Source organism: Molothrus aeneus, chromosome 3 (assembly GCF_037042795.1).
Source record: "Molothrus aeneus isolate 106 chromosome 3, BPBGC_Maene_1.0, whole genome shotgun sequence".
Classification (NCBI taxonomy): Eukaryota; Metazoa; Chordata; class Aves; order Passeriformes; family Icteridae; genus Molothrus; species Molothrus aeneus.
The window spans coordinates 47,423,417-47,437,102 of record NC_089648.1 but is presented as its reverse complement, the minus strand read 5'-3'; the positions used below and the strand labels follow the sequence as shown (position 1 = coordinate 47,437,102).

The 13,686-nt window shown below is 41.0% G+C and overlaps 1 protein-coding gene across 2 annotated transcripts in view; it reads right to left on the bottom strand.

Annotated features, from left to right (window-relative positions):
* SHPRH (SNF2 histone linker PHD RING helicase) overlaps nucleotides 1–12,780 on the bottom strand; it is a 47,779-nt gene extending 34,999 nt beyond the window's left edge. For both annotated transcript variants that reach the window (XM_066546837.1, XM_066546838.1), the window contains exons 1-7: nucleotides 12,744–12,780; nucleotides 9,674–10,343; nucleotides 9,124–9,253; nucleotides 2,936–3,154; nucleotides 2,539–2,617; nucleotides 1,606–1,756; nucleotides 201–306 (exon numbers count right to left, since the gene is read on the bottom strand). In XM_066546837.1, coding sequence (XP_066402934.1) covers nucleotides 201–306; nucleotides 1,606–1,756; nucleotides 2,539–2,617; nucleotides 2,936–3,154; nucleotides 9,124–9,253; nucleotides 9,674–10,312 — 1,324 coding nt within the window. In that variant the 5' untranslated portion in view covers nucleotides 10,313–10,343; nucleotides 12,744–12,780. The remainder of the gene's footprint in view (nucleotides 1–200; nucleotides 307–1,605; nucleotides 1,757–2,538; nucleotides 2,618–2,935; nucleotides 3,155–9,123; nucleotides 9,254–9,673; nucleotides 10,344–12,743) is intronic.
* Between the last annotated feature and the right edge of the window lie 906 nt (nucleotides 12,781–13,686).

Genomic DNA, 13,686 nt, shown 5'->3' with positions numbered 1-13,686 from the left:
TAGTTGCATGGAGCTCTGTAGCAGAGTTCTGAGTTAGTAGCTTTACTTTTAACTGCTTGTAGCATGCAATCCTACACGACAGAGCTCAGCAAAAGAATAACTTCATTCTGAAGAAGAGTAGCCTTGAACTCATAGTCAGTGGCCAATATAACACAACGCTAAAAGCAAAATGTATTTTAAAACTCATCAGAAATACTTACTGGGATACTGTATTTTTTCCTTTAGTTTAGGATCCATTTCCTTTGTTTTTTTCTTTTTATTTCCCTCTAAAGGTTGAGGTGGAACAAAGAAGTTCACAAGCTTACCCTAATGCAGACAACATTAAATAGTTATTAGCTCATGTCTCTTCACAGTCACTCTGACCTTCATTAATCACCTCATATTTGAAAGTAAGCATGAGCTGCTACAAATATATGTTCTGATCTCACCAATTTGCTCAGATAGCTCTTTTTTAATCTACAGAGTGACACATCATTCATTTCAGTTTCTTGGCAAACAGTGTTCAGCACCCTAACTGAAACACAAAAAGCAGCTCTGAAACCCTCTTGGGTCCTCCACTGCTTTAGCATTAAGTTGCAGGAACCTATAGATGTAAGTGAGCTAGGTTCCTGATGGGGGAGGAAAATATATATTTAATATATAGCTAGAAAAACAAAAGGAAGTAAGCAATATAGAGGAAGACCCCTAGTCAGCTGTATAAAAAGTATGTTTTTCCTTTTAGGGATTACCTCCCAAAATTTTACTCTTATATATTAGCTGACATCTGTCCCAACTACTTACATCATGAAACAGTTTCAGTAACTCCAGCCCTCCAAAAGCTCTGGTTTCTACCTATTGTTATCAGTTGGTGTCCAGGCACTTTAGTGCTTTTACTCCTCTGTTTGCACTACTTGGTGCTGACCCTCTTATATATTTAAGAATCATCTTATTCTTTCCTTATATCTCTTATTCTCTCCTAATAAAAGAATTGAGTCCTTTTAATTGATAAAATGACAAGCAGGCAGGAGATCAGTATGATAAATGTGCAATGAAACTGGCTGCCATGATTTCCAAGGGGTGAAACTCACAAAGTGGTAAGAGTTTACTTAAGAATAATGGTCCTTTCCCTTCAGAAAAAATTTTTGGGTTTAGTGGATGTGCCAAATTTTCACAGTATGCATGATGAGGAAAGTGAAAAGATGGAAAACTGTTGCTAAATAAGCTCATTTATTATATGAAACAGAGGGAGAGCAGAAATCTTTACCCAGAATGTAAACTGTCCCTATTTTAGCACAGAACACTAATGGATGTTTGACACCCATCAATACAATGAAGTGAAGGAGAATGGCCTCCAACATAGTAAACTAAATTAAATTATTTATATACTCCTGAGCCTGTCCAAACTATATTAACAGTACAATTGCCTGATAAAACCATTGAACAATGGCAAAGGATCAACATGCAAACTGTTCCACCATTAATGCTGCCATGTATCATGTCCTATGAAGGGAAAAACTTTCACAGTAATAGAGCTTTGAATATGGACTTCTAAAGCAATGAAAAGTGCACTTGCATTCATTCTGAATAGCATTTTCTTAATAATAACTCTCAACCTGGTTTCCTTACCTCAGGTAATGTCAGATCATCTTGTTTAATCTCTGGTCCAGTATGATTCAGAATAAGAGCCAACACTTCCACTGTTTTTCCAAGACCCATCTCATCTGCCAAAATACCTCCAGGCCACTGGGGTCCAGCAGTTGGATACTCACGGATAATGCTAAAATTCAAGTACATTCCCAGTGAAAGTCAGTTACTACAGAATGTTGTGACAGAGAAGGGTGCATTCAGGGACAGACAGCATAGCTTCAGCAAGGCAAAGTTTGTAAGGTGAGGCATTATCTTTTATTAGTTAAGCTGAGATAAACAAAAACTAGCAAGCTTTTTGCGTGTATGAACCAGATCAAGACAAATACACATGCCAGAATTTTTAGATTTTTTTCACCTCTTAATAGGCCTTGCCTTGCTAACGTTAGCATATCATAGCATTAGCCTCAAAAAAATTGAAATATTTTTTTATTCACATGTGGAAAAGATCTGAAAGTAACATAGGGAAAAATAAAAAGCAAACTAGCAATCAAGAGGTTCTATTCTGACCAAGTTAATGATAAAAGAGAAACAGGCTTAGTAATGCAATACCGAGCATTAATAAAAAGCTTTATACTGCTGCCTTGCTTTGGACTTTGAAAACATTGAAGAAGATCAAAGTCTCCAATACTCTAAATTAAAAAAAAAATTAATATTAAACCATTAAATTATTGTCTTTTAAGAAAAGCTTTAATAATTACATCTTCAACTTGAGATCTACACATTTATCTGTGCGTTACATACTTGAGTTTGTTCTTTTTTTCAAATTAAAGATATCACTGTTCTAATTCTTTAGTTGCTAACTGAAAAACAAGTTATGGAATATCTTATATCCTGCAGGATAGAGCTGCCAACACGGTTTTCATAAAGCACAACCCTGAGATGTCCTCAGAAAGAGTAACTATAAAAACGTACCAGCCAGTAAACGGATTATAGTAGATTTTTTTTCCATCCAGAGTGATCACCTCCCGCCATAAGAAGTGCAGCACGTTTTCTACGGAGAAAGTGTTCACTTTACTATGATGAAGTTTCTCTATTAACAGCACACTCTTTAGAATTATTCAGCCTTTTTTTTGACATTAAGAGGAAAAAAGCTGACGTCCATCTCTACAGAGCTTCATGACCAACATTATACATCAATGGCTGCTCAGCAAAACCTAGCTTATTATTTAGTGTATGACCAAACAACAGCTTTTATAAAAATACCAATGAAATAACTCACAAAACTTCTAATCAAACAGCAAGGAAACATTACTGCTGACAATGCAAAACTTTCCACAATTGTGCAAGTTTTTCAGATCCATATACTTGCCACTACTTGGAGTACTGGTGTGGTTCTCTCGGTGAAGCATCCAGTTCACAGCCTCACTTTGGTATGGCCTCAGAATGGGAATCAATGCAGGATGCTGCACATCCTTTCTCAGTAACTGGATATCCTGCTGATGGGTGTGCCGTACAAAGTCATAAAGCTCTTCAATATTTTGTCGCTCTAGTTCTGTGTCGGATTCTTCCTCATCTTCCTCCAGCTCGTCTGCATACACAAATAATTCAAGACATGCATCATCAATCAACTTGGGACAACATTTCAGTAAATTTTGCAACAACATATTTAGTTTACATACATAAAAATAAGCAAAGTGTCATTTAAACATATGCCATGACTGCATCTGACTCAGCTAGCAGCAGTAGCAAACAATGAGCAGTTTAATAAGTGAAATAAAGAAAAACATTGCAACAATGACAACAGTAATAATAATAGTAATAGCAATGAAAAGGAAAAAAGAGAGAGATTAAAAGAACCCAAGGAACAAGTGATGCACAATACAATTGCTCACCTCTCACTGATCAATTTCCAGCCCATCCCCAAGTGGCAACTGGTGGCTCCCAGCCAACTCCCACTAGTTTATAAACTGAGGATGTTGTTCTATGGTGTGGAATATCCCTTTGGCTGTCCTGGCCATGCTCCCTCCCTTCTTGTGCACCTGTAGAGCAAGGACTGAAAAGTCCTTGACTTGGGGCAAGCACCACTCAGCAAGAAGTAACAAATCATTGCATTACAAACATTATTGTCACAGTGAACCCAAACACACGGCACTCATCAGCTACTAAGAAGAAAATGAACTCTGCCCAAACTGGAACCAGGACACCCAAAAGTTAACATGCTGTGGTGAGCACAGATGTACACATAATCAGCAAAGCTCTTTCTTTAGAATATAGGTATAGAATGACCAGAACTTATTTATTTAATATAGACTTTCCACTAAAAAATTCCAATTGTTACAGAATCACAATTATCTCATGCTTCTGATTTAAATATTAATAAATGACCTTATTGAAATGAAAAAAGTTAACCTTAACCTATTCATCTGGTTAAGAAAATTGTAGCAGCAGGACAAAATATAACTCTCACCACTTGCATCACTGCAAAAATTCAGACAATTGTAGCAGCAGGACAAAATATAACTCTCACCACTTGCATCACTGCAAAAATTCAGACATGCTTTCAGAATTAAAAACCCACCTCAAGAGAAGTAATCACCCTCTGGGACAGAAGGCCTACCCTTCTTTTCTACCCTATAAGAAAGAAGGCCTTGTGCTTATGGATTTTTCACATAATTTGGATATATGGGCATACACAGAACTTAAACAATGTAGAACAAAAATTCATGAAAACTTCAAGGGCTGGAGTTCTAGAAAACAGGTATGAGAGAATGAAAGACTTGGAGGCCAAGTTTTAACAGTGTTTTAGGCCTAAAATTAAAACATCAGTATCAAAAAAATACAGACCGGTTCTAACCTTAGCTAGCACTGGAGATAAACTCACTCTGCAGAATTTTTGTGTTAAAAACAAACAAACAAACAACAACAAAAACAACAAAAAAAGCCACCATCAAAATTGGAAGCAAGTCACGGCTATCATTTGCAGCACAAAGTAACCTTAAAGTATATTTAACATTTTAATAAAGCAGCAAATGGCTGACACACTTAAATCAGATTTTAATTCTGATGCCTTGGGCTAACAAGGAAGAGATGTACCTGGCAGAAACCAGAAAGCTTAATTTTATCATAAGGCTCAGAAGCTGGTATTAGGATGCTCTTTCTTGAAAAGCAAAAGCTTTCCTTCATTCAAATGGATGATGAAGGCGAAGAATGATTTCCAAAACAAAAGGAGGAAATTATACGCCTATATATGGCAGCCATCAGTGCCTTCCCCTAATCCTTTTAAATCAAAGGAACAATCCCAGAGCTTGTCAAGGGAAATGAGAATACTGAAAGACATTAAGTTTCTACATATTCATGAAAACTATACATATGACTTGTAACGTAAAGAAGGCAATCAGAGTGCACATGTGGAGTTATTAATGATCCAGCCAAATAAAAAGCACCAAGAAAGCATTCAGCTTTATATATTAGAAAGCAATCAGCATTATATATTAAAGAAACCATTCAAAGGGATCCTTTAACACATACCCCTCACTTTAGGAAAAGAACAGAAAATTAGAGTATTTGCAAAGTATAACTTTGATCAAAGAATTTGATATATAATGACACCTATCATTATACATGCTAAAATAACAGTCTTCAAATCTCACATTTTTAAGCGTACTAAATTGACTTCTACAAAAACTAAGTCTATCCAGAATTGTACAGGAGAGCAAAGACTGCAATATAATTTAAAGCAAAATTTTTTTTAATGCAATTGGATTTTTTTGTACACACCTTTCTTGTTTTGTTGATTCTTCCAGAGATTTCTTTTTTAATATTAAATGGTTCTACGTACCACGAGGATTTTGAAAAGGATGCCAGGGAAGTTTATCCCTCTCAGTTACTTATTAAACAGTGAATATTTAATTATGCTTTCAACCATTTCAAAATGTAATTCAGTTACAGAGGTCTCATCTTAATCTTTTTTACATTTGGGAAACAGATGGCATTGTACTATCTAAAAATTCAGTTTCTCTGATGCTTTTCAAGTACTCTATTTAATTCCTTCAATGACTGAACTACAGTTCTGCTACTGCATCTGCGGTAGGATCTTTCCTTCTCCAGACTGCAGTATAACAATGTCTGCACTAATGAAACAGCCTAGATTAATGGAAAACTTGTTGCCTCACATATGGTAGTAAATAAACAAATACCAAAACCATATTTGTAGAAAGAATTTATTCTTAAGAAAACTGAGGGTAAATGGTAAATGATGAAAAGGTAAGATGGCAGAGAACATCTGCCTGAGCAGGCAGATTTGGCTGAGACTCAGGGAAAACACAGTTTATGACCTTTGGAAGAAAGGGCTGGCAGTTCAGGACGACTACAAGGATGTTGTGAGATTACTGTATTAAATTTTGGGTCCCTCACCACATGACAAGAAAGACATGGAAGTGCTGGAGCACATCCAGAGCAGAGCAATAAAGCTGGTAATGGATCTGGAACACAACTCTTATGAGGAGCAGCTGAGGGAGTTGGGGTCATTTGGACAAAAATAGATGAGGGGGAGACCTTAGTCCTCTCTACAACTACCTGAAAGGAGGTTGTAGTGAGATGGGCGCTGGTCTCTTCTCCCAAGTAACTGAACAAGAACAAATGGCCTCAAGTTCCATGAGGGGAAGGTTAGATTGGGTAACAGGGAAAAATTTCTTCCCATAGAGGGCTGTCAAGCACAAGAACGGGCTGGCCAGGGAGGTGGTTGAGTCACCATCACTGGAAATATTTAAAAGACTTGTAAATGTGGCACTTAGGAACATGGTAGAGTGATTGACTTGGCAGTGCTGGGTTAAAACCTAAATGATTCAAGGATTCCATATTAAACATTTTATCATGTTTTTTTCAGATTATTTAATGCACCTATGGCTATGCTTGCCATAACACAGACGAACTTCCTGCCACAAAGTCTCAAAACCACAAGGATATCACCAGAATGAGTGGTGATATCCTCACTGAGTACAGTGAGAAAAAATATATTAAAATTAAATGTAGCAGTAGAGAGGTCATATGCGTTATTTGTGTAAATCCTTGAGCACAACACCATCAGCATGAGAATTTGCTCATCAGTGGGAGGAACAAGAAGCTTCATCTTGGAATGTTATTGTACAGATTTAACTTTAGATGGATATTGATAAATGTTAAAATATATACTTAGGGGTAATTTTACAAAACCTCAACTAATTCTGTTTAAAAACAGGTGGAATTTAAACTAAGTTATTAGAAACATTTAAGAGAAATGCATTTATCTGGACAGAATCAAGGCTATATTATTTTATGCCACATCAGTAAGTTCATGTTCAAAAACTGTTAGGAAATGAAACTACTTTCCCATTGCATAATCACCTGGGGTCCTCCTTCACAAATATTTTTCATTTCTGTGACATGCTTTTTCTGAATTCAGAGCAGAGCATAATGCACACTATGGACTTACATTAGTGGTTTAGTGATCATGTTTTGTTCTCTAACACTTTCAGGATAATTCTTTACTATTGATTTGGTTTCACTTACACTGGACATTAAATTGATGCATTTACTGAGCTATACACCTACCTACTGAACTGCAACCCTGCTTGCAACAGTTAGCAAAGAGGCTGTAATTTTTTTCTTCTGCATTGTTTTCTATTCATCTACTGAATTACTACTGAAACTCCATGGCCTAGTCTGCTTGCAAGCTTTCAGTTGTTCTTCATCTCTGTTACGCTGAATAATACATTTAAACATTGTTGATACCACTTCACCAATCATTCTTTTTCTCAAAGAGTTAGTAATACATTAAGGTGCACATGCCTTTGTAGGACTTGACTGGTGATTGGCAATCATTTATTTCTGTTCTCCGTGCCAGCTATTTTACTTCCTCACTTACACGGCATTCACTGGCATGAAATCAAGACTCCATTATTATTTAACAGCACATAAAAACGTACATGCTCAAAAACAGTCCAAATCTTTACCAGGTGGCAACACAGCTCCTTTACAAACCTGAGCTGCTTGCATGGCTCATGAAAAGTTAAGGCACAACAATCCAACTTCTCAGGACCACATTCCTGCCCCAGAAAATTTGAGGGGCATGTCTTGCCTTTCAGAAAGTATCTCTTCACCTGTAAGCTACACTGAACCAGGTAGTCCCTATAAACACATCCTTTAGTGTACTGAGGACAAATGTCCCAGGTTCCAGCAGAAAATTAGTTTGGACCTTAAAGTAAGTCACCAGTAATTTTCTTCACAATCTCTTTCCCCAACTCTTCCACAATGAGAAAATATGCAGAAAAAAAATTTGTGCTTTCTGCTATAGCATTACATTTATTTCAGCACTCTATCATATACCTTAGAGATCTCAAGTCTATGAATTCCCTGGCAACTGTTCTGCTTCTAATGTATTTATGATAACGTGTTTCTCCTAACAGATTTAAAACCACTACTATTCATTTCTAGACCTTAAACTATTTTTTCTTCAGATCTCTTCTTGGATCTGATTTGTCATGCTTTCAAACCTAAACTGGCATATTTGTGTCAGTCAGATTCAGTTTTTGGAAGGATGATTTCTTATGTGCAGTACCTTCCCCACTTAGTGAGTTATACTGGCCCATCCCTTGGTACACCTCACGTCAGTCCTCACAGCTGCACATTTGTTCTTCGCAGCAGATAAGGATGTTCAGATTTTATTTTGTTACCTCTTCCTTTTAGCTTCTCTTTAGCCTGAGTTGCCTGATTTTTATACAACTCTGCCTCTTCTAATTAGGTGCAGTGCTATTTGGGGAGGGTGTTAGGCTTTTGCCACAACACAAACTATGTATACGACAGTTACTGAATCAGTCTTCAGTCAAAATTTTGAATCAACTCTACACTCAGGAATGAGACAAAGGTTGGTTGGGTTGTTTGTTTGTTTTTTCCACAAGTTTCCTAAGACACCACAACATAAAGCCATTGTTTATCATCCTATAAATCTGTATTACTAGTAAGTGTAATCTGGCAAATATACCTTTAATTCTAAAATGATAGGGAGGCCCATGTTTCTCAATCTGCAGTGGTATATTCTCAAAACTGTTGTAAAGCTGCATTTTGTAGTATTTTACATTGTAACTGCTTTACAATATAAACCAAACAGAAATCTATTGCCGCAGTTGTGTGATAGGCCCCAACCTGGGAACAAGTTTTCCAAATTTAATTCCTGGCTCTTTTACACTGTTCCTGTATGATTTGGAGAAGATACTGTAGATCTGTTCAAACTACCCCCATGGAACAGGGAAAACTGTATTTACTTCCAAAAAAGTGAGGACTCAAAACATCTCTATGCTTCAGTATCTGTAGAGAAGAATTATCACCTCTGATTTCAGCATAAACGAATTAGCATATGATTAATGGGCAGATAATGGTATTGGGTGAATTACCTAATAATGCTGCCCGGAAAAGCAGAGTTGCTCTAGATGGCAGGAATAACTACTATTTTCCCTTACATTTACAACTACTACAGAAGACAAAACTGTTTCTGTTCATCAACAATCAACTTTATTGCATTACCTGGAATTAAAAAACTGTAGAACTTTTCCATGAGTTTTTGAATAATCTGATTAGCTTTTTTGGGTCTTCCACCTCCATCACTGAGAAATTCTGGTTTACTTAGCCCAGACTCAAGAAGGTAAATTCCAACCTGTGAAAAGGTTATACAGTTAACAATTTAATTAACAATTAAATTAAAATAACAATTAATTTAATTGACAAGAATATTATAAACAGAAGAGCACAAAAAATAATAACAGTGGCTCGAAAATTAGCAGGTACAGACAGATATAATAAATCTACTAAAAACACCATGTAGAGGAAACACAACTAAAATCTTCTGTGATTCCTTCAGGTAATACATTGCTAATGGTGAAAAAATAAAAATATATTTACAGGAAAAACCACACTGAAAACATTACAAAAGCATGTAGAAGTGATACATTTTCAGCACATTATAAATACATAGTAGCTGCCAGACTTTGTTCAGATATTTTTATTTTATATTTCAAAAAAAAAAAAAAAAAAAAAAGAACCTCCAAAATTCAAAAGAAGTATAATGAATGCATACCTTTAAAGCCTGAGCCTCTCCAGGTCTTTGATAAAGTCCAATTATCTTTTTCTTTTGCAACCATCGCAAATCTTCCAATATTTCACCACTTAAAGTTGCTTCCACAAGAATACGTTGTTCATAAGCGCCCAGGTACTCTTTTGTCTCATTACTGTGCTCGTCTTCACTTCTTTCATGAACACAGACCTGCAGCTCATCATCAGAGTCTCCTCTCATTAGAGTAAAGCTCCTGTCATGGAATTCATCAGTTAGAATTTGCTCAGAAGGCAGATGAAGAGCAAATTCTCCCAACAAAGCCTTCCAAGACCTATCTGCACGGTATGGCAAGACTATAATATTTAGCTGTACAGACACAGGAGTCAAGATGGAATAAGAGTCTTCTTCATCATTAACTGTCAAAAACTTAACAGATTTTGAGCCACTGCCTTCTTTCTGTACAAGATCTTCATCAGTGCTATCATCGTTTATAACAATGAAGGATGCAGAAGTGCTTGGAACTGGAATATGGTCCTCATTAGTTACTTCATCATCTAAAGCCACCATCTCATTTCTCCGGTCTTCATGCATATTCCAGCAGAGCTTTTTTTTCTTCTCCTCATCGACTTTGGATGGAGGTGCACGTTTCCGACGACCACTCATTTTGCCGTTTTCTCAACAGTGCTTTCAGTATCTGCAAGGTGAAGTAAATCAGTCAACAACAGGCATTACAAAATCAAATGGCCACACTAGAATTTCACTGTGCAAAATTCTGGGACACAAATATATGCACTATGCACTCAAACTGTTCAGAAGTATTAGCTTTAGAGGGCCTCCTATTCCTGTGCCATCACACAAAGCTGGACATGAAGCATGGTCTCATACTAGATCTTACAAGTTTGCCAGACAGCTACAGACAAAGATCAACGAGACTGCTTCATTTCAGAACTCTTACTCAGAATCTTGTGGAATAGATATAAACCAAGAAGCAGGGGAATCCTTCAAAGATGGGGGTGGAGGAAGACAGCAAAAAAAACCAAAACAAACCTCCGCAAACAAAAGTGTAGAAGTACAGGAGATCTGGGGGCGGGAGTGGGGTAAATACACATAAAATTCCTCTTTTCTTTCAAAGCCTACAAAGAGCTGAAACTTAAACTTGACAGAGGGCTAGTCTGAAGATGCTACTACATAGAATATGGTTTAGAGCCCAAGCTATCAAGTTCTGTCCTTCAAAGTCCCCAGTGACCTTCCTACTAGTATTGAATAATTCTCCCAGGAAACTGTGCATCCTGGGCCCTGGATATACAAACTGCTTGCAGAAGAGCCCTTAGTTAGTTATTGTGCATTTCAGGGGGACCAATCAGCAAACTAAATGTAGAGTCTTACTGATACTGACTAACTGCAAACCTGAGTCAAGACGGACATCCAACTCCTTAACTGACCCAGGCACAGAATAGACTTTGTGGATAAAATACAAGAAAATAATGTACAACTGCTAAATGGTATATATCAAGAAGAAAAATATAGAATATTGGATCCATCTGGGAAACTAATAACTACATAGCCAAAACCACATGCTCATAATTAAATACTCAAGCAAGTAGGAACTTTTTTCAGAAGTTTTTTTACAAGGAGCCTGAACATAGCAATAGGTCTGTGACTTTATATTACACTTTGTGAGTACAGATATCTGTGTCAACTCAGCTTGTGCATACAACTTTTAAAGAAATGTAGGAAGAGGAAAATATTGTAAGCTACTAAATCCAGTACACCATATCCTAATGTTAAAGAGGTTTATGCTGGAACAGAACAGAATTCCTGTTACTGAATAATTTTGTAAGGGTCTTGGAAAAAACCAAAAAAACCCCAAACAAACGCTAACTGATAATTCATGAAAGCCAAAGGAAATATCGTGGAATATACAAATTTTCCTCTGTTTGAAACTCAAACACAAAACCACAGACTCAATTAGGTTGGAAAAGACCGCTGAGATCATCGAGTCCAACCTGTGACTGAACACCGCCCTGTCAACTAGATCGCAGCACACAGCGCCACATCCAATCTTGCCTTAAACACCTTCAGGGATGGTGACTCTACCACCTCCCCGGGCAGCCCATTCCAATGTCTAATCACCCTTTCTGTGAAAAAACCTTCCAAAGGTTCAATCTAAACATTCCCTGGCGCAGCCCAAGGCCATTTCTTCTCATCTTGTCACAGTTGTTCGGGAGAAGAGGCCGCCTTCCACCTGGCTACAGCCTCCTTTCAGGCACTTGTACAGAATTATAGTCTCCCACAATTACACAACAGACTTCAGGGAAGGAAGGGCGAGTTTTTCAAAACAATGCTCATGCACACGGTGCGATGCTGACAGCACTCGAAGCAAATCCCGACGGCGAGCACACACCGTACTTAACCCCGAGGCAGAAGGCTCCCTGCGGCATCCGGGCCTGCACGACCACGCCAGCTTGGGCATGGCACTCTGAGGGACAAGCGGGAGGGAACCGCTCTGTGCGAGCGGGGTCGGCCCATAGCTCCAGCGGCCACAACACGCACTTGTCTACGAGGGGAAGCGGCAGCCGCGCACGGGGCAGGGGAAGCGGCCGGGGTCGACCGCAGAGGAGCCCCGCGGACCGCGGCTCCACCGCCGCACCGAGCACCCGCCGACCCCAGGGCCAGGGCCGCGGCCGGGGCCCCCCGCACCGCGCTCCGCCGCAGGGACGCGGGCAGCTCTCGCTGTCTCGAAGGAGGAAAGCGACTGGAAGCTCGGGAAGGCGAGCCCAGCAGCGGAATACGAAACCCTCGGCAGCCGGCACTGCACCACCGCGATGCCGGCCACCGGCGGGCTCTGCGCTGCTGCGGTGACTCACCGCCGCCCCCCGGTCACCGCGCAGCGGGCCCGCGGCATACCCCGCCACCCGCGGCCACTCGCACAGGCCTCGGGCTGCCCGGCCCCGCCGGGGGCCCGCGGCAAGGCCGCCGCGCACCTAAGGACTATCGCGGCAGGAGGAGCGGCCGCTCACGGCCGTAGCGGAGGACGGGGGGCAGCCCCGGGGGCGCAGGGTGAGGGGAGCGGGGCGAGGAGCCGCGGACGTACCGGAGCGGTGACGCTGCTGCCCCCGCGGCCGCAGCTCCTCCCGGCTCGGGCGGGGCCCCCGCGGCGCGGGGGCGGGTCCGGGGGCGCGAGACCGCGCCGCCCCTGGCAGTGCCGGACGGAGCCCCCGGGCAGGGCGGGTGGAGGGGCAGGCGGGTACGGGGGAGCACGAGCTGTCCCGAGCGGCAGCCAATGGGCTTCGGGAACCGTGGCTTTTGCCCCGCCCCTCCCTGATGTCAGCGGAACACAGCGAAGGGAAGGCCGGGGAGCCGCGCAGGCGCAGTTGGGTGCACCGCGGTCGAGGGGGCGGGGCTAAAGCGACGGTGCCCTCAGTGGGGCGTGGTTGAGGGTGGGGTGAATGCTGTGTTGTGACGTCACCCAGGTGGGCGTGCCCATACAGGGTGGTGCTGACGGGTGGGCCCTGGCGGGGGGGGTGCGTGAGAACGAGGTGGGGTCCTGGGAATGCGCGGGAAGTTCCACCTGAACCGGGGAAGAATTTCACTGTGCAGGCGGCCGTGCACTGGGACAGATTGTCTGGAGAGGCTGAGGAGTCTCCCTCGCTGGAGATAGCCGAGAACCGTCTGTTCGCAATCCCGGGCCGTGCGCTCTGGGATGATCCTGCCCGAGCAGGGAGGCTGGATCAGATGGAGCCCTGTGCTCCCTTCCATTGTGACCCACTCTGTGATTTTGTGCATGAAACACTTGGCAGAAGAGAGAGGACTGTTCAGGCATCTGACAAAAGCGATGGAAAGAGCGAATTTCTGGGCTGTTAGCGCTGCGAAAAGGCAGAATCAGGCCAATTAATTTTTAACAACAGATATCACTGCAGTAAAAACTACAGAAGGAAGCTGGTGAAGTTGCTGAAGGGTCTGAAGCACAAGTCCTAGGAGGAGTGGCTGAGGGGGCTGGGAGTGTTTAGCGAGGAGAAAAGGAGGATCAGGGGGCA